The sequence below is a fragment of the Drosophila arizonae genome, chromosome 3, assembly GCF_054131065.1.
Source record: "Drosophila arizonae isolate 15081-1271.41 chromosome 3, UAZ_ARI_1.0, whole genome shotgun sequence".
In the NCBI taxonomy this organism is placed as follows: Eukaryota; Metazoa; Arthropoda; class Insecta; order Diptera; family Drosophilidae; genus Drosophila; species Drosophila arizonae.
The window spans coordinates 23,994,928-24,014,598 of NC_142923.1; the positions used below are offsets into that span (position 1 = coordinate 23,994,928).

Genomic DNA, 19,671 nt, shown 5'->3' on the forward strand with positions numbered 1-19,671 from the left:
GAAACAGAGAGAAAGAGAGAGAGAGAGAGAGAGAGCGCCCTCTGTTGTTTGTTGTGCTAAACGTATTCTAAACAAAAAGAAATGAGGGAGAAATGCTGACTTTTTTTTTTTTTTTTTTTTTTTGGGTGAAAGCCAGCGAATTGTTTTACTCTTTACTCATACTATACGATTTCTGATACATTGCACTTAATTTTGTCAATCAGGATTTGCAAGATAATTCTAGACCTTCTTGCGCAGCGTATGATCGTAGAATATGACCGAGCCGTACTTGGGCGAGATCACTGTGGAGCGATGCACGTTGCGATTGAAGGGATTATCGTGACCTCCAACTGGCAGATACTTGTGATCGCCCTTGTGCATAAACATTAGGCCGTAGCGATCGTCGTGCACCACCTTAAAGTTCTCGCTGTCCGTATAGTAGAATACATTGTATTGGGCATTACGATAGCTGAGATGATGCGGCATTGGCCGCAGATGGGCTCGACCCTCGTAGATGCCCTTCCAGTTGGCATGATTGTACGCTTGACGCGTCGTGTTCGCCCAGCTCATGCCCAAATCGATATAGGCTGAAATTTCGGATCCCTTCTTATCCGTGTACATTGTGAAGACGATTGTCTGTCGACGGAAAGTTTGAATTATCGCATAATTCTTGAACTATTTTCCACTTACCGCTAAGATCTTGGAGTATATGGGAAATTCACGTTCCTTGAACTGCAACAGCACGGGATCCGTGTTATTTGGCGACAAAAACCTACTGAAGCATTGATCATTCGAGGTTTTAGGCCGTATCGCATGCATGGCCAGAAACTGACGCCTTTTAAACTCGGCCGCATCATATGGGGCGCTCGTGGCGCGGTAGCCCAGTTTCAGATATCTTGCGATCATATCATGGCTTCGCAAATATTGTTTGTCCTGCTTGGTCGTATATGATTCTAGATAGTCCTCATACGTATCAAAGTCTAAAACGCCAAAGTCAATTCTCTTTTCACCCATTTTCTGTTCTTGCTAAATGCAAAAGCTTTCGGTTTTTTTATTGCTGTTTTTTAAATTAATTCAAGTTGCTTACCTTTATAGTTTTTCTTAGTTTTTAAGTTTTTTTTTTTTTTTTTTATTTATTTAAATTATATTTGTTTTTTTATTGTTTTTTTTTTTTTTTGTTTTTTGCTTTTTTTTGTTGCTTAAAAATAAGCAAGAGCTTTTTGTGTTAGTTAGTTTGTGAAGTTTATTTATGTGATCATTGTGTTAGTTTATGGTAAATTAAATATCTGAGGCCTACTTGAAATTTAGAATGAAGGCAAAGTACTAAGTAGTTGTGTATGTGGGGATTTTTAAATGGAAAATATGTTTATAATAAACATCAATATTAATTTGAAAATATTAACAAATTTGCTTTAGTCGGGACTGGCGGACTAGAAGATATCCTGACTTGATGGACAGATAGACGAGCGGATGGACGGACAGAAGGTCGAATGAACTGACATATAGACGAACATGGATTTACATATTTGGGTTTAATTTTTAAAAACAGTAACATACATCATAGAGTTACATATGAAGAAACTTTCAGATGGCCTGATGAACATGGGCTAAATCGGCTTAGCTCATCAACCTGATGAATATGTGTTATATTTATAAAATGTGTAGTTATATAGTTAATCTTAAATCAATTTCCATAAAATTAATATAATTTAAGTTCTCAACTATATTATCTACCCTCAGTATCAAAACGATTGAATTAATTTAAAGACATATCATTCAGTTCTTCAGTTCTTCATCTTTATTATGTGTATTTGCCTTTGCCTAAGCGACAGCAGACGTACCTATATATATACATACATATATCTATATCTATATCAATATATATTAATTATTGTATATATATATCTATATATCTATGTATGTATATAGGAAGGTCTGCTTTCCTGTTCCAAACGGAGTTTCCCTCGAATTCCATCTCCAATTGCTTGGCCTGGCTTTGAGATCCTGAGCTGCTGCAGTTGTCCATTTCTTGTTAGAAATTCTATAGAAATTAGTCAATTCACTATAAGCTCAGAAGGTCAATTCAATGCGAATTTCTTACCAATAAACCATGAGGCTAAAAGACATTACCCCAAATGAATTGAATGTGTGGTAAATGTTGAGTAATTATATTCATTCGTGTTCTCTACTTTGTATTTCTTTTTCTTCCATTTACGCCTTTTATTCTTCCTTATTGTGATCATCCTCGATTGCGTTTATATTAAAATCAAAATGTCTAGCAAATACGTTGTTGGGCTATCATTGTATTTGAACGAAATTGAGAGTTTGATTACCATTTTATGTGCTTCTGATAGTGTAAATGTGTAAATGTTTGAAAAAGCAAAGCTAACGCGACTGATTTTTATCAGATGGAACTGTTGTAAGAGCTTATCAATTTTGATGAAATGATCGATAGTCTAACGATATTAAATTAATAACAAGAATTTTCTCTAAATAAATAAATCGAAAAGAAAATGAAACAATAATAAAAAATTTATATATTGGGTAGTCTAAAAAGTCTTTTCGTATTTGTAGTGAAACTTCAAATCATATTTTTTAATATTTATAATAAACTTTATTAAATCAAATATGCACCATTTTGGTCGGCCACCTTTTGCCATTTTTCCACTAGAGACATAATTCCATTCGTGTAAAACATTCGTGGTTTCTCTTTGAAAAACTGCTCCAAGTAATTTTCACAGGCTTCTCTTGAAGCCAACTTTACTCCATTAAGGGAGTTCTGCATTGACCGAAATAAATGGTAGTCCGAAGGTGCAAGGTCAGGGCTATATGGTGGATACATCAAAACTTCCCAGCCAAGCTCTCTCAGTTTTTGCCAGGTCATCAAAGATGTGTACGGTCAGGCGTTGTCCTGATGGAATACGATGCCCTTTCTTTTGATCAGTTCTGGCCGTTTTTTTTTCGATTGCTTGCTTCAATCTCACCAGTTGTTCACAGTAAAGTGTCGAATCAATCGTTTGACCAGGCTGAAGCAGCTCATAGTGGATTATTCCTTTCCAATCCCACCAAACACACAGCATTACCTTTCGAGCCGTCAATCCTGACTTTGCGACCACTTGTTGAGCTTCACCACTCTTGCACCATGATCTTTTTCGCACATTATTGTCGTATTTGATCCATTTTTCGTCCCCTGTTACCATTCTCTTCAGAAATGGTTCGATTTCATTTCGTTTCAGCAAAGAATCGCAAATGTTAATTCTGTCCAATAAATTTTTCACAGACAATTCATGTGGTATCCATACATCGAGCTTCTTTTTGTAGCCAGCTTTTTCTAAATGGTTCAGAACCGTTTGATGACGATTGTTTAGTTCATTTGCGATGTCATGGCTGCTTATGTGACGGTCCTGGTCAATCCTTTCCATAATTTCATCGACTTTTTCAAAGATTGGAGCGAGGTGCATCTTTCACATCGAAATTTTCAGAACGGAAGCGAGCGAACCATTGTTGTGCTACACGAACTGATAGAGCATCGTCACCGTAAACATCATAAATTTCATTAGTGGCTTGCGTGGCATTCTTCCCTTTTTTATACAAAAATTTCAAAATATAGCGAATTTCATCATTGTTTTTACTCATTTTTGAACAGCTGTAACTTTTTTCAAATTCTTTGAATTACATTTTTTTTTTTTTGGCAATCGAAGCTTAAAGTGCTACCAATCGAACACCATAATGTGCACATCATGTGATTTGTAGCACTGGAGATATATGACGCCAACGACATCTATTGGCAAAATACGAAAAAACTTTTTAGACTACCCAATATAATTGATATAAATAAAATGCAATTTATAAAATTAAATTAAATTTAAAAATATATAAATCATAGAAGTGTAATATAAAATTAAATAAATATATATATAACACATACATACATACAAAATATATACAAATTAACATTGGACATAAAAGAAGTTCCATTAAAAAAATTTTAAATAAAACTAAAAATACAAAAATTATATAAATATACAAAAATTATAAAACATAAATATTAACATTAATAAAAATAAATAAATATATAAAACATAGAAATGAGTATATACAAATATATGTAAATTAATGTGTATAAAAAGTGTATAAAGATTTACTTTTTACATGAATTTTTCACTAGAAATATAAAAACAAATATATAAAAGTAAATTGACATAAATAAAGCAATGTACATGTAAAAAATATTAATTTAAAAAAATATTAAAAAATTCAATCATAGAAATTTTTAATGCCAAGATGTCATTTACACAAAATTATACATATATACAACAAGAGACACATTTATATACATATTAAACAGCATGGAATGTTTATGTTGCCTTTTAAATGAATAATATATCACACGGGCGAAGAAATATCTAGATGTCTTTTACCCGTAATAGAAATATATTTTAGCATGTAAATCCATAATTTTCTAAATGTGTTAATTGAAAGACTTTGGTTTCTACAAATACAAAAACCATATACATATGCAACAATTGGGGTATTCTCAATTGATCAATGAAAGAATTAAGATAACAAACATGTGTGATTTGCCTGATTGCCAAAGACATTCGCATTGGAATTTCGCTGATGCCCCAATCAAGTTGTTCAACCAAAAACATGCTTGTAAAGATGAAAGAGCGATCAAGTGCTGCTCTTAAAAGATCAAACTGTTGCCAAGATCGAACAAAGGCACGAGCATCATAATATTTGGCACACAATACGAAAAGCTGCTGACAAACTGAATTAAATGAGTGACTGAGAGAGTGAATAATTGTGTGTATGGGAAGAAAATAAAATAAATAAATTTGAGAATGGCAAAGACACGGCAGACTGGATGCCGCCTACGTCATTGTCAGGCGCCATAAATATGACCATGCCACAAGGCACATGGCACAAGGCAGATGGCAGATGGCATTTCCCCAAGAGCAGAGAGCACATAGAGCAGAGCAGGGTAGAGCAGAGCACAGCATTTTGAGATGAGCATTGGCGGATGGAGAGCGGATACAGTTAGGCCGGTCGGTTGGTCAGTGTGCGTGCTTAGCGCTCCAAGACTGGATGCTGCGGTCGCTTGGAGCAAACAGCTGAAAATATTCGAAAGTAAAGCATATATTTCTTTATATATATATATATAGAAAATCAACAAAAAATAAAAACTTTTGAAAATTTTACGTAATTTTCGAGTGTATATACAATATACATAAATATACAAAAATATATAAATCTATGTATATAACTAAATGAAATGGCTGTTGCATTTAGCAAAATCCAATTGGAGTGCGTTGTCTAACTAGAAATTCGTTGTATTTGAAATGAAACAAAATGCATTTGTATCCAGTCAACATTTATTTGGTGTTATTTTTAAAATATGCCCTCGCCATGGGCGTCGAGGAAAATACGAAAATTCCAGTTGGTATGTTTCCCCATAAATCAATATTTATAAATAAAAACAACAATACAAATTAAAATGAATATTATTTGAAAATAATTTTCAGGTGCTATTTTCTATGAAAATGAAAAGGAAATCGAACTGAGTTTCGATCAGGCCTTTCGTGAGGTCAACAATCTGAAATTCTCGGATCTACAGTTTGTCACCATCAAACGCTATATGCCCACCAACGATAGCTTCCTATTGCAGCAGATCAGTAAGTGTTTCACTCAATATTTCATATATGTATGTATACAAATATCTATATATGTTCCGGTTTAGCATGTGAACTGATTTCCAATGGCGTTGCGGCTATTTTCGGACCAAGTTCAAAGGCAGCTAGTGGTATGTACGAGTGGCCTAGTGTGTTTCAATTTCATTGATCAACAGATGTTGTTGAATTCTGTGTGTTTTGCAATCGTTGTTCGCCCAGATATTGTAGCGCAAATCGCTAACACGACCGGCATTCCACACATAGAATACGATTGGAAGCTCGAGGCGACGCGGCAGGAGCATTTGAATAATCAAATGACGGTGAATGTCGCACCTGCTTTGTCCGCTCTGTCGCGTGCCTATTACGACATCATCAAAACCAACTACGAGTGGCGCACATTTACGTTAATCTATGAAACGCCAGAGGGTAAGTTGAGTAATGCTATTCCCAATTGAGATTTATGTTTATGCGGCAGAAGCAGCAGATATCAATGGGATTAAAGGTCGTGGGTGGAAGTTGCAGAGTACGACGATACCCATAGACAGGCAGGACAGAAGTAGAGACAGGAAAGAAGCACAGACAAGACAGAAGACAGACAGAAGTCGAATGGACGTAGAACGGAGAGATGGATCGGAGAACGGTTGGACAGATAGAGGGACGAACAGACGGTCGAACAAAGAAACGTATGAACGGACAGAGGAGTGAATAAACAGGCGGAAGAATGGATGAGGCGGACTACTGGATCAGATAGACGAACGGATCAGCATACGGAAGGACGAATAGACAGATAGACGGATACACGGACGGCTGAGCAAACGAATAGACAGGACATATGGCCAGACGAAGGGATGGATAAACGGAGGGAGGTCCAGACGGACGAACGGTCAAACGACAGGCCAGAAGAACGCACAGATGCATGAATACATCGGAGGATGAACGGATGTATAGAAGAACGGAATAGACGAACTGTCTGAGGGACGGATGAATGAACAGAGGGACGAACGAAACGCAACGGAGGATGAATAGACGCACAGATAGAAAAATACGACAGAACGGATCAGAGAGCTGAAGGACAGACAAACAGATGGATAGACGGATGGGCAGACAGATAGCTAGATAGATGAACGACTAGACGGACCGGCAGCCAAAAGGGCGAAATCGACTCATATTCTAATGCTGAACCTGATATTTTACATACTTTATAGAAGACATATATAGTAGTGATAGTAATCTATAACCATGTATTGTAAGAAATATACTTTCATTCCAGGTCTGGCTCGCTTACAAGATCTTATGAACATACACGCCCTGAATACGGACTATCTGAAACTACGAAATTTGGCAGATTATGCTGAGGATTATCGCGTGCTATGGAAGGAAGCAGACGAAACATTTCACGAGCATCACATAATATTGGACTGTGAACCGAAGTCTTTGAGAGAACTGCTAAAGATCTCCGTTGATTTTAAGCTGCAAGGTCCATTCAGGGTGAGTAGAGCAGTTGACCGACAGAAATCCATAAAAAAACTCAAATTACTTAAAAATTTCAGCACTGGTTTCTCACTCACCTGGATACGCATAGTTCGGGTTTGAAGGACATTTACAATGAGGACTTCAAGGCGAATATAACCTCGGTGCGGTTGAAAATTGTCGATCCCAATCCCTATGCGCGCAAGAAGACGCGCCTAACTCCAGTTGATGTAAGTAGGGGCTGAGAGCTGATATATTAGATACGATTATCTAGTGTTATCTATTCTAGAAAATCCTTGGCAGTCAAATGATGCTGCCCATACTCATCTACGATGCTGTCGTGCTCTTTGCCAACTCGGCGCGCAATGTGATCGCTTCGCTGGGACAATTTTATCCGCCCAATAGCCATTGTGGTCTGGGCTTTGCCAGCACCTGGATAATGGGTGCTCATATAGTGCAGGAGATGAAGACCATATCGGAGGACGATGTTGAGCCGAACTTCAAGACGGAGAATATGAAAATCAACGAGTTCGGCCAGCGAACCCATTTCAATCTGGAAATCTATAAACCTACAGTGAATGAGCCGCTGATGGTGTGGACGCCGGACAATGGCATCAAAGTGAGACGTCTAAACCCGGAACTGGAGAGTGCGATAGTTACGCCGGATTTCTCGGTACAGCGGAAGGTCTTTACCGTGGTGACGCATCATGAGGAGCCGTATTTTATGATGAAGTGGGTAAAAGTGGCTAAAGTGATGATATATCTTTATAATTAACTGTATATATCTATGTATTTGCAGGCAAGATCATGAGAATTTCAGGGGACAGGAAAAGTATGAGGGCTATGCGGTGGATCTTATTAGAAAGCTATCCGAACTCATGGAGTTTGACTACGAGTTTATGATTGTGAATGGCAATGGCAAATATAATCCCGAGACTAAGCAATGGGATGGCATAATAAGGAAGTTAATAGATCATGTGAGTTGGCTGGAATATTTGAGTTAAGAGATCTCATATTATGATATAATATTATTATTATTATATATATACATTATTATACCATAGCACGCTCAGATTGGCGTCTGTGATCTAACCATAACCCAACTGCGTCGTTCGGCCGTGGACTTTACGGTGCCCTTCATGCAGCTGGGCATTAGTATATTGCATTACAAGAGTCCGCCGGAGCAGAAGAATCCGTTCGCCTTCTTGGAGCCGTTTGCGCCACAGGTCTGGATCTATATGATCTTTGCCCAGCTGGTGATGACCTTGGCCTTTGTGCTGATTGCCAGGTGAATGCCAGGTGCATTTTCATTGGCCACTTGAACTGAATCTGATTCTAAATTATTCAAGGCTCTCCTATCGCGAATGGATGCCACCAAATCCGGCTATAGTTGATCCCGATGAGCTGGAGAATATCTGGAATGTGAATAACAGCTGCTGGCTAATGGTTGGCTCCATTATGCAGCAGGGTTGCGATATACTGCCCAGGTTCGATTTGCTCTTGGTGAGGGATTTCAGTCAGGTCTAAAAACTTCTGTGCATCTTCCAGGGGTCCACACATGCGCATCCTAACTGGCATGTGGTGGTTCTTTGCCCTGATGATGCTTAGCACGTATACGGCGAACTTGGCCGCCTTTTTGACCAGCAACAAGTGGCAGAGCAGCATAAACAGTTTGCAGGATCTGATTGAGCAGGATGAGGTGAAGTTTGGCAGCATGCGCGGCGGCAGCACTTCGCTCTTCTTCTCCGAATCGAATGATACGGACTATCAGCGTGCCTGGAACCAAATGAAGAGCTTCAATCCATCGGGCTTCACCAGCACCAACAAGGAAGGCGTCGCTCGTGTCCGCAAGGAGAAGGGCAACTATGCCTTCCTCATGGAGACCACCAGCCTGACATATAACATTGAACGGAACTGCGACTTGCGGCAAATCGGCGGAACGATTGGTGAAAAGCATTACGGTCTAGCCGTGCCGCTGGGTAAGCTGAGAGCGTTCTTTTCATCTATATGAACTGTATTCTTTTAGACTAAGACTAAAATATGATTAGCTGATAAGATTATGCATGCATAGTATTGATAGTTTGCCTAGTTTTTAGATTTGCTTTAAATAATTTAGGCTGAGATCAAGTTAATAAAAATAGGAGAACAGTTGCTTCTAAGCAAAAATCAAACTACTTTCAGCTTAAGGTATTTATTCATACCAAGAAAAAAAAAAAACTAATTTAAATAAAATAAAATAAATATAATGAATAAAAACGTATGAATGTAAGCAATTTAAAATGAGAAAAAATATAATAAAAATAATTATATTTTAGTTTGATTATTTAATTTTATTAATTTTATATGTTTTATTTCTTGGTGTTTATAATGAAAAAAGTGTATTTAATTTTGTTATTTATTATTATAAATAAGTCATTAAATGTGGAAACATAAAAAAAAAAAATAATAATAAACTAGGGTAAACTAAAAAAAAATATATATTTAAAAATATATATTAAAAAGAAATGAAGATATATGTATACTACATATTAGTTTTTATTTATTTGTAGTAAAATATATTATTATATATTTTATATAATACAATAACATAATGAAAAAATAATTTATATTAATATTGTTAGCTATTATTATTTTTTATTTTATTATTTTTATTATTTTTTTTTTTTTTTTTACAATTTATACACATAATTTAGACAATAAATTATAAATATTTTTTAATATTCATACATTTTTTTTTGTGACCTATAATTTAAATTCTCTTCCAATCTTGCATAAAATAGAAAAATATTTAATTTTAGAATCGAATATTTTCGACACCTATTAAATTAATTATAGATTCTAATGCATGCTAAATTATATACAGCCATTTATGTTTCCTACAATTCCCCAATCTTTGAGTACTCCCTCTCAAAGTTTATATTTATCTTTCCAGGCGCCGACTACCGCACCAACTTGAGCGTTTCCATACTGCAGCTGAGCGAGAAGGGCGAGCTGTACAAGCTGAAGAACAAGTGGTGGAAGAATCACAATGTGACATGCGAATCATTTCACGAAGTCGACGGCGATGAGTTGTCCATCATTGAGTTGGGCGGCGTTTTCCTGGTACTGGCCGGTGGAGTTCTGACTGGCGTCATCCTGGGCATCTTTGAGTTTCTGTGGAACGTGCAGAACGTGGCCGTGGAGGAGCGTGTGACGCCCTGGCAGGCACTGAAAGCGGAACTGTTGTTTGCCCTTAAGTTTTGGGTGCGCAAGAAACCGATGCGCATATCGAGCAGCAGCAGCAGCGGAGGTGATAAATCCTCCCGTCGATCCTCAGCATCCCGGCGCAGTTCCAAGGAGAAAACACGCAGCAAAACGAACAGTTAGTTCAATAAGTCTAGACCATTTAGTTATCATTAAACCAACTTGCAAAACTGTTGAATAAAAGTAAAATTTTAATAGGTAACAAGACAAATTTTAGCTAAAATATTTTGTAATTATTGTCTGGTTCCTTCATGCCGTATATATAGAAATTCTATATAGCTTTTTTTTTACCGCCCACCATTTTGTGTTGTTTTTCTTTCCTCTTTGTTGTTGTTGTTGTTGTTGCGATGCCGCTACACCCTACACGGCGTGCTGCGTGGGCTATAGACACGCTAGATTTTCATATTTCAGCTGTCTCATTTCCAGTGGGCAGCAGCTGATGCCATAGTCTGTGTGGCCTAGAAAGCATATTAGGTCCACCAATTTGGTTGACTTGTCCATAAAACAAATGGCTCTCTCTCCCAACCAAGAAATGTCTGCTAAAATAAGCAGCACTCGCATTTCGTTGTTTGCCGTTTTCCAAAAACAAAACAAAATGTGTTCGAAAGATTTCTTAAAATTTTTAGCTGGCTCAGTGCCTCGTGAGCAGCGCCTCCGACCAGAGCCCAGTTGGCATCGATTGGCTTCCATTTGGTGCTGTCGTCATTTCATGGAATATTTTTTACGCTCGTTTTGTTTTTATATTTGATAAACATATATATAGATATATATATATAGTGATACATATTTATATGTATCTTTGTGCATGCATGTGAATAAAGTGAATTGTGAAGTGTTTTTCTTGTGCATCGCATTATATAAAAATTAAAATGTTAACTATAAACATATCAATTTGACATACATAAAAAATATATACAAACAAAATAAATAAATAATGTAAATGTAGTAATGCTAATTTGAGTTTAGCTATATAAATATGTTTCTATTAAAGTTCCTGGCTTTGGCCGCCCTCGTCTTGGGCAGCGCGGCAAATAATGGTGATGTCTTGGTCATTAAAATTGGTAAACCTTAATTATATTATTATGAATATAAAAATATAATATTAAAATTATATTCTAAGACAAATTGCAAAACCGAAAAATCTCATATAAATATTTATACAGATATTCCCAAAAAGCCGTAAACTTTGATCTGATTTTGTTTATCTTGTCTTCTTCTTCTTCTCTTCTCTTCAGTTTTTATAGGTAAATTTTTAGCAAAAAAAAAAAAAAAATAAAAAAAAAAATAATAATAATAAATAAAAAAATAAAAAAATATATGTTTATATATGTATGTATATATATATACAAGAATAATTTTATTCCCCTACTCTTTTACCTATATTTAAATGATAATAAATAAATGATAATAATAAACATAAATTTATTGATGATTTCTATTCTTGGTAGAATTAATTTTACTAAATGAATTTCATTTAATTAAGAATTTTTGTAATTAAGCAAATTAATTGTTAATAAAAAGGAAAAAATCGGAGTTAAATGAAAAATTCTAAAAAAAATTCTACATAGCTTTTCATAGATTATTTCTGTAGAGCTGCATATATAGTAGAAGAAATATGTAACTGTAGGTATATTATTCATGTCTAGTATAATTAAGTTGAATTAACTTTACATTGTTTAGTCTATCGATTTACATATAAAGCCTATAAAAAAGCTTTTGCATTGCCTTTGTATATAAACTTCGACTAGACAAAAAAGTTGAATCATTCTGTGTTTGCATAAAATATTTTTGGGAAACTATAAAGATTTCATTTTTATATTAATTTTTTTTTTTTATTTTTATTTTTTTTTTATTTTATTTTATTTTTTTTTAATTTTGCATAGAATTTGCCTATACTATATATTTCTATATGTATTTCATATTCATTATAAAGGCGCAATTTTCTTTGATTCCGAAATGGCTTTGGCTGAGGCCTTCGATGCGGCTGTGGAGGAAGTAAATGCTTTGATGCCCGAGCTGCAATTGGAAGCAATCAAGCACTATGTGACTATCGATGATAGCATCGTGCTGCAGGATTTATGTGAGTTTTATTATAAACAATATTTGAAATATTCAAATATTATATCGATGATTTTCTATAGCCTGCGACATGATTGGCAATGGTGTTGCTGCTATTTTGGGACCAAGTTCAAAGACAACCAGCGGTAAGTCAACTTACTTAACCATTCATGTGCTCTGGCAGCGCGGCTAAAAGTTTCAATTATTTTTAAACAAAAAATCAACGTCATAAAACTATGTCTGGCAGGAGGAGGGCGACTGCCTATTGTTGTTGTTGTTCAGCTTGTTGTAGTTCTCAGAGATTAAGCAAATCACATGTGTGTTTATATAAAAAGAAAGTGATAGCGAGAGAGAGAGAGGGAGTGGGGGAGTGTTATAGAAAGAAACAGAGAGGGAGGCAGAGAGAGCGAGAGTGAGAGAGAGAGAGAGAGAGAGAGAGCGAGAGAGTGTGAGTGACCGAGTGAGAGAGAGAGAGAGAGAGAGAGAGAGAGAGAGCAATTTATGCCACTAACCTCGTTAATGATTCTTGATGTTTCGCATCAAATTGGCCCAAACAAATATTTTTGCAGTAAATAAACGACACGGCTCGCCAGCTATATCTACTCTATATACATACATACATACATATATACGAGTGTATATACAAATGGGACACTTACGAGTGGTTTATTGGCCCGTTGCCAGCCTAATGCCAATCGTTTATATTTCATTGCGTTGTTTTGCTCGGCACTTTCATTGTGTGTTTTGTTAGTTCGCCAAGTCATTCTATACAAAAATATACATTTTTTAGATCAATTCGATCTGTATGCGTGTGTGTGTGTGTATGTGCTTTTCAGATATCGTTGAGGTTCTGTGCAACATGACGGGCATTCCGCATCTGCAATTCGACTGGCATCCACAGCAATCAGCGCGGGAGCGTCTCAATCATCAGCTGACGATCAATGTGGCGCCCTCAGAGCTGATTATATCGACAGCTCTATCGGATATATTGCGCAGCAAGGAATTCGATTGGAAATCATTCACGATTGCCTATGAACGAGACACGCGTAAGTAAATTCGATTAGAAATCAAGCTGAGACAAGTTTATAATAAATTAAAATAAAATAATAATAATTAAAATATAATAAAAATATACAATATTACTCTAAGATATATCAAGTCCAAAATGCTAGATATATGAATTAAAGACTCATTTCATTTTATTTATTTATCATTGGTTTTTAATTTTGTTCTGCTAAAATATGTTTAAAATAATTTTCATGGTATAACATATTTATTAATAATTTATTAATTTTTTTTTTTTTTTTTTTTTTATTCATATATATTTATATAAATGTATTTTATTTTTATTAAAAAGAATCAATTCCCAACACATTTTAATATTTGTATTTATATTATTTTTTATACTTATTTAATATATTTGTATAATATAATACTCAAGTTAAATTTAATATTTATATTCCACTGATTTTTTTTTCATCTTATAAATTTTTAACTTAAGCTTTATTAATATTTATGCTATTTTCATTTTTATCTAAATTTTGTATTTATTTTATTCGCTCATCATAATTAATATAATTTGAACTTTAGATCTCGCACGATTGCAGCACATTTTTGCATGGAAGCAGGTACATAAAACCGGCATTAAGCTGCAGGAGTTTCAGCGTGGCGATGATTATCGCATACTTTGGAAACGCATCAGCAATGCGCGTGAGAAATTCGTGCTGCTCGATTGTCCTCCCGATATATTGGTGGAGGTCATCAATGCCTCGATCGGTTTCAATATGACGGGCTCTCTTAATGTGAGTAAATTGATTTGATAACATAAAGATTTGCTCATATTCTCTATATACCATTCTTCAGAATCTCTTTCTCACCGACTTGAATACACACACGAGTCGCATTGATCAGTTTTACTCACGTGAATTCTCCGTTTCCGTCAAAGCTGTCCGAATTCGATCCTACGTTCCACCTCCTGTTCATGATGAAACTGATGTTTTTGATTATGAAGTCGATAATCGGGTATGATTATAGTATACTTGAATAAAAATTAGGGATTTTTATTAAGGTTATACCATTTCTTAATAGTTCTCCTCGTTGAGCTCTCAACTTGTCTATGATGCCGTCGTCCTCTTCTACAATGCTGTACTGCAATTGAGTCAGAAACCTGGTTTCTATACGCCACAGTTCAGCTGTGGGCGTGGCTTTTGGCAGCCAGGACCACTCTTAGTGCAGCAGATGAAGGAGGTAAGAAATGAAACATCTTTGAAGCTTCGTTATAATCGACTTTATATACATTATTCGTTTTATTGTATATTTGAATTAATAATTATATTAATATTTCTAATTTTTGTTTTTAATATTAAGTTAAAGTTTTTTTAATGATTAAATTATTTTACTTTATTTTAAATTAAAATTATAAAAAATTAGTTTTGCTTGCATTTTAATTTATAATAAAGTACAGTAATTTAATCATTAAGAAATATTTTTAAACTTAATATTAAAAATTAAAATTAAAAATATTAATGTATATATTCCAAATATATATTTATTTATATTGATAATTTTACTAATAATAGCTATTTAATTTTATATGATTTGTATATAAGATGTATTTATTTTATTTTATTTGTATTTTTATATTTTTAGTAATTAAGTAAACGTAGTTTTATTAATTTAATTTTAATTCGATTTACTTAAGTTTTATTTCAATTTTTTTATAGATTCGTTTTTTTTACTTCAATTTAATTTAATTTTTTTTTATTAATTTTTATTTTTATTTATATTTTTTGTATAATTTAAAAAAATATTTTTTATTAATATTATTTCTATGTCTAAAACTCCATTTTGTAGCTTACACCGAAGCAAGTAAAGCCACCCTATAAAACCCAGCGATTGCAATTGACACCGGATGGGCAACGCGAGGACTTCAACCTGGAGGTCTACAATCCGATCATTGATCGGGTGACGCACATCTGGAACAAAGACTTTCAGCTGGTCGATTACGAGACGATCCGAGAGAATTCCACGCAAGCGATGAAACAGCGACGTCTGGAGAACAAAGAGGATTTCTCGCGTAAGCCCGTCGTATATACAGTGGCCACTCGAGTGGGCAAGCCCTATTTCAGCTGGCGGTTCGTATGGCTTCATTATTAGATTTGAATATTAAATAAATGTGCACATCTCAAAAGTAAGGAGCCGGAAGGCGTGCACTTCGAGGGCAATGAACGTTTCGAGGGCTATGCGGTCGACTTGATCTACGAGCTGGCAAGGGAATGCAAATTTGATTTCGTTTTCGAACCGGTGAGGGATAACAAATACGGCAGCTACGATGCGGCCACCGATGAATGGGATGGCATAATCAGGCAGCTAATTGACAATGTGAGTGTGTGCACTCGAATGAGCATTAACATTTAAATCAATGTCTAATCACTAATCACTCTCGACTCTCGCATCCGCACAGAATGCACAGATTGGCATCTGTGATTTGACCATTACTCAGGCCCGTCGCACGGTGGTGGACTTTACGGTGCCATTTATGCAGCTGGGCATTAGCATTTTGTCTTATAAGCAGCCTCCGGCCCAGGCCGATATTTATGGCTTTCTCAATCCCTACGGTGTGGACGTTTGGCTCTACGTGATGGTTGCCATGCTGGTAACGGCAATGGCCCTGATATTGGCCGGGCGCATGGATCCCTGCGAATGGGAGGCGCCTGTGGTAAATGAGCGGCGTGAGCAGGAGCGTGAAAACATCTGGCATTTGCACAACACCATGTGGCTGGTGCTGGGCTCCATACTCAATCAGGGCTGTGATCTGTTGCCCAGGTGGGTTGATCTATTTTATTAGTATTATTATAATTCTTTTTTATTTCATTTTAAATTGTTTTTATTTATTTTATTTTTTTTTATGTTTTATTAAAATTTGTATTTTAATGATACTTTAATACTTACAATTTTTTAGAATTTTTAATTTTTTAAATAATTAATTTTGTTTAGTTTTATTTTATTATTTATTGATATTTTATTTTTTAATTTTATTTCTATTTGTATTTTTTTATTTATATTAATAAAAGTTAATTTTTTATTTTTTTAAGAATTAAATTTTATAGTTTAGTTTTACTTTAATATTTGGATTAATTACAATTTTATTTTTAGTGTTTATGTTTATTATATTTAATAAATTTATTTGTTATTTTAATTTAATTTAATTTTATTTTATTAATTATTGCTTTTTATTTTATCAATATTTTAATTTGTTTGCAACTTCTAAATATTTTTCATATGAGCTTTAATCAATAAATTTTCTGCATTTATTCTATTTTATTTTTATTTGTAATACATTTTCTTTATATGTACTTTGATTTGATTTGAAATTTATTGATTTCTGTTTTTTAAATTCAATTATAATTATTTTCCTCTACGTTACAGAGGACTTCCCATGCGTCTACTGACTGCCTTCTGGTGGATTTTTGCGCTGCTTATCTCGCAAACTTACATTGCTAGTTTAGCTGCCTTCATTACGTCCTCGAAGATGACGGGAAATATAGCCTCGTTGCACGATCTGATCGATCAGAATAAAGTAAAGTTTGGGACGATACGCGGCGGCGCGACATCAGTTTATTTCTCCGAATCGAACGATACCGAAAATCGTATGGCTTGGAATAAGATGTTGTCCTTGAAGCCGGATGCCTTCACAAAGAACAACGAGGAGGGCGTGGATCGTGTGAAGGTGAGCCGCGGCACTTACGCCTTCCTCATGGAGACCACCAATCTGCAGTACTACGTGCAACGGAATTGTGAGCTCACACAGATCGGCGAGAGTTTCGGAGAGAAGCACTACGGCATTGCGGTGCCATTGAGTGAGTGGAGAGAATCTAGATAGAATTTCAGACAGATCTTTAATTGAAAAACGATCTCTTTAGATGCCCACTTCCGATCGAACCTTAGTGTGGGCATATTGAAGCTGAGCGAGCGCGGTGTTCTATATAATCTGAAGAGCAAGTGGTTTAATAATAATGAAACGACGTGTGAATCCGGCGGAACGGTCAACGATGATGGCCAGTTCGATATGGATGCTGTGGGGGGTCTGTTCGTGGTGCTCATCGTGGGCGTACTCATCTCCTTTGTCATCGGCATCGGAGAGTTTCTGTGGCACGTGCATCGCATTGCGTTTAAAGAAAGGGTAAGATAGATAATAATCAACTCCACATATAGACTCATGATATTCTCTTTTCTACAGATAAAGCCCATGGTGGCCTTGAAGGGCGAACTGAACTTTCTCTTGCGTGTTTGGCTGAATCGCAAACCCTTGCGCACATATCGCGAGAGTCGCGACTCAACGTCGACGGGCTACTCATCTCTGGGACCCTTGTCCAGCACGGCCAGCGTGAAAAAGAAGAAAAAATCGAAAAATAGATCGGAGTAGAGAGCACTGAACGCTTGCAACATTCATACAAATAGCATTTGTAATTGTTAAAATATAATAAAATATTATTAAGAACTGTGAATTTGAAATTTGTGAATTGAACTGGGAGTCTTAAAATTAATATATATGGAAACTATGAATTTTTATAGCGTTATACTAAGAATATTCATTTTGCGAAGTGAAGTTCAGGGTTTTGCTTTAATTCAGTTATTTTGTATTATTATTATTATTTTTTTAAGTGATAAAAGCGCTGAAACTGAAAAAAAAATCTAATTAATGCGAATAATAATGATTATGGCAATGAAGACTAAATTAATGAAAACGAAAAAAAAAACAGATTAGAAATTTTCAAATCAATAATATTTTTATTTTATTTTATTTTATTTTTATTTTTTTTTTTGTGTGTAAGTGTATTTAAAATATGTCAATTTGGACAATGATTAAATTTCGTGACAGGTATAATATACGTGGCATAAAAAAGTCAATCAAATTGAAAAGCCGCAGGAGATATTTTCATATTAATGAATAATAGTGAAAACAAATTATTCAAGAGTATATAAAGAACACGGAAAATATAGATAAAGTAACTAAAAAAGAAACTAGCTAAGAAATAAAAAATACTAGAAAATCATGAAAAAAATATTATTAGAGAAAAAATTACAAATTTTAATAACATTTTATTTTTAGAAGCTGGACTTGAGAATGAAAATTTAGGGTATAAAAATTTTGTATGGCAGCTTGGCAAATATCATTAACATTATATTCTATAAATTCTATTCTATATATCTATATATTCTTAAGCAGGTGTACATGCAAAATGGATATATGCTGTTTTGGTGCATATTTCTGAAAATGTCTCTGAGATCATTTTTTAACTCTTTAAAGTTAACTTTAACTCTTAATAAGCTTTAAAAGCTTATATTATAGCTTATAATTTATAGGGCATGTCAATGAAATAGCTATACTCTAGTTTCCAAGAAACTTACTCTACTTCCTTAAAATGGCTTAAGGTACATGAATTGAAGCTCAAGCTATCTCTTAGTCTGCCTCTGCAGAGACAAGTTGTCTTAGCTCTCAATTGCTTCATACATGCACAACAATGAAATCCAGTAGATAAGTAAATGTTACTTAGATTCCACTACATTTGGTACATTTATTTCATAATCGACCCTTTCGAGTCATCAAAAAAATTGCCTCAGTGTGAGCGTGGCTCACAGAGGGCGAGTTATTGGTTAAAGTTTTCAACTAGCAATAATCGCAACTCGGTTGTCACCTCATTGTTTGCGATATTGCCACAGCGCAAGGTTGTGATGAGATCAGAAACCCTTTTCAGATATATATGCTCTGATTGACTTAACAAGTTGAGAATTCTTGTTGAAAATTGAAAAAAATTGTGCGCTTTAAGGGTGGCACGGACCGTAGCTTTAACGAAGGCCCATAAAAGCCTAAACCGGTTTATTGCTCGACCAGTTTCAACTCCATTGCTGACAATGTCAGCGCACCCTAGACGCTGTGAAATTTAAAAGCTCTATCGGGGCTGGCCGGCCACACTCGTACCCCTAGCTATTGAAATTTTATGACCTAAGAAGCAATTCTACGCTCTACACTCGATGATGACCGCTGCCCGCATGAGACACGCAATCGCATTCAACTTTGATGGCCGTTTGGGAACTACCTACAAAAATGACAAAAAAAAAAAAAAAAATCAACAACAAGAAAATTTGGATCGGAAAGGGGTCAAGAGCCTGCAGTGCGTTGTTGGCCAGATATTTGGATTATGCAAGTTAAGCGGCTTGTCCACAATGCGTTCAAATTGTAAGCTGC

The 19,671-nt window shown here is 35.1% G+C and overlaps 3 protein-coding genes and 1 non-coding gene across 5 annotated transcripts; 2 read left to right on the forward strand and 2 right to left on the reverse strand.

The window, feature by feature from the left end:
* Window positions 1–141: 141 nt before the first annotated feature.
* On the reverse strand, window positions 142–1,231 carry LOC108609854 (cilia- and flagella-associated protein 299). Its single transcript, XM_089465894.1, has 3 exons — window positions 1,067–1,231; window positions 670–1,005; window positions 142–615 (listed from the first exon to the last, which is right to left on the reverse strand). Exons 2-3 carry the CDS (start codon window positions 991–993, stop codon window positions 220–222), a joined length of 720 nt encoding a protein of 239 aa, XP_089322020.1. The 5' UTR covers window positions 994–1,005; window positions 1,067–1,231; the 3' UTR covers window positions 142–219.
* Window positions 1,232–5,001: 3,770 nt separating this feature from the next.
* On the forward strand, window positions 5,002–10,587 carry GluRIIA (Glutamate receptor IIA). The gene is made up of 13 exons (XM_018004801.2): window positions 5,002–5,109; window positions 5,272–5,422; window positions 5,505–5,654; window positions 5,720–5,782; window positions 5,871–6,077; window positions 6,922–7,139; window positions 7,202–7,351; window positions 7,411–7,853; window positions 7,921–8,098; window positions 8,186–8,409; window positions 8,471–8,608; window positions 8,670–9,100; window positions 10,054–10,587. The coding sequence occupies exons 2-13, from the start codon at window positions 5,332–5,334 to the stop codon at window positions 10,485–10,487; spliced, it is 2,727 nt and encodes a 908-aa protein (XP_017860290.1). The 5' UTR covers window positions 5,002–5,109; window positions 5,272–5,331; the 3' UTR covers window positions 10,488–10,587.
* A 399-nt stretch (window positions 10,588–10,986) lies between these two features.
* GluRIIB (Glutamate receptor IIB) lies at window positions 10,987–17,965 on the forward strand. Of its 2 annotated transcripts, XM_089463897.1 has the most exons (14): window positions 10,987–11,425; window positions 11,528–11,608; window positions 12,298–12,444; window positions 12,506–12,568; window positions 13,259–13,468; window positions 14,013–14,224; window positions 14,286–14,444; window positions 14,511–14,669; window positions 15,276–15,556; window positions 15,614–15,803; window positions 15,886–16,247; window positions 16,851–17,281; window positions 17,345–17,604; window positions 17,662–17,965. In XM_089463897.1, exons 3-14 carry the CDS (start codon window positions 12,321–12,323, stop codon window positions 17,845–17,847), a joined length of 2,637 nt encoding a protein of 878 aa, XP_089320023.1. In that variant the 5' UTR covers window positions 10,987–11,425; window positions 11,528–11,608; window positions 12,298–12,320; the 3' UTR covers window positions 17,848–17,965. The 2 variants fall into 2 exon arrangements, with proteins under 2 accessions (XP_089320023.1, XP_089320022.1); XM_089463896.1 differs by lacking the exon at window positions 11,528–11,608.
* Window positions 17,966–19,014: 1,049 nt separating this feature from the next.
* Window positions 19,015–19,154, reverse strand: LOC149269928 (U4 spliceosomal RNA). The gene has a single exon (XR_016269573.1). It is a non-coding gene; the product is annotated as a U4 spliceosomal RNA (small nuclear RNA).
* Between the last annotated feature and the right edge of the window lie 517 nt (window positions 19,155–19,671).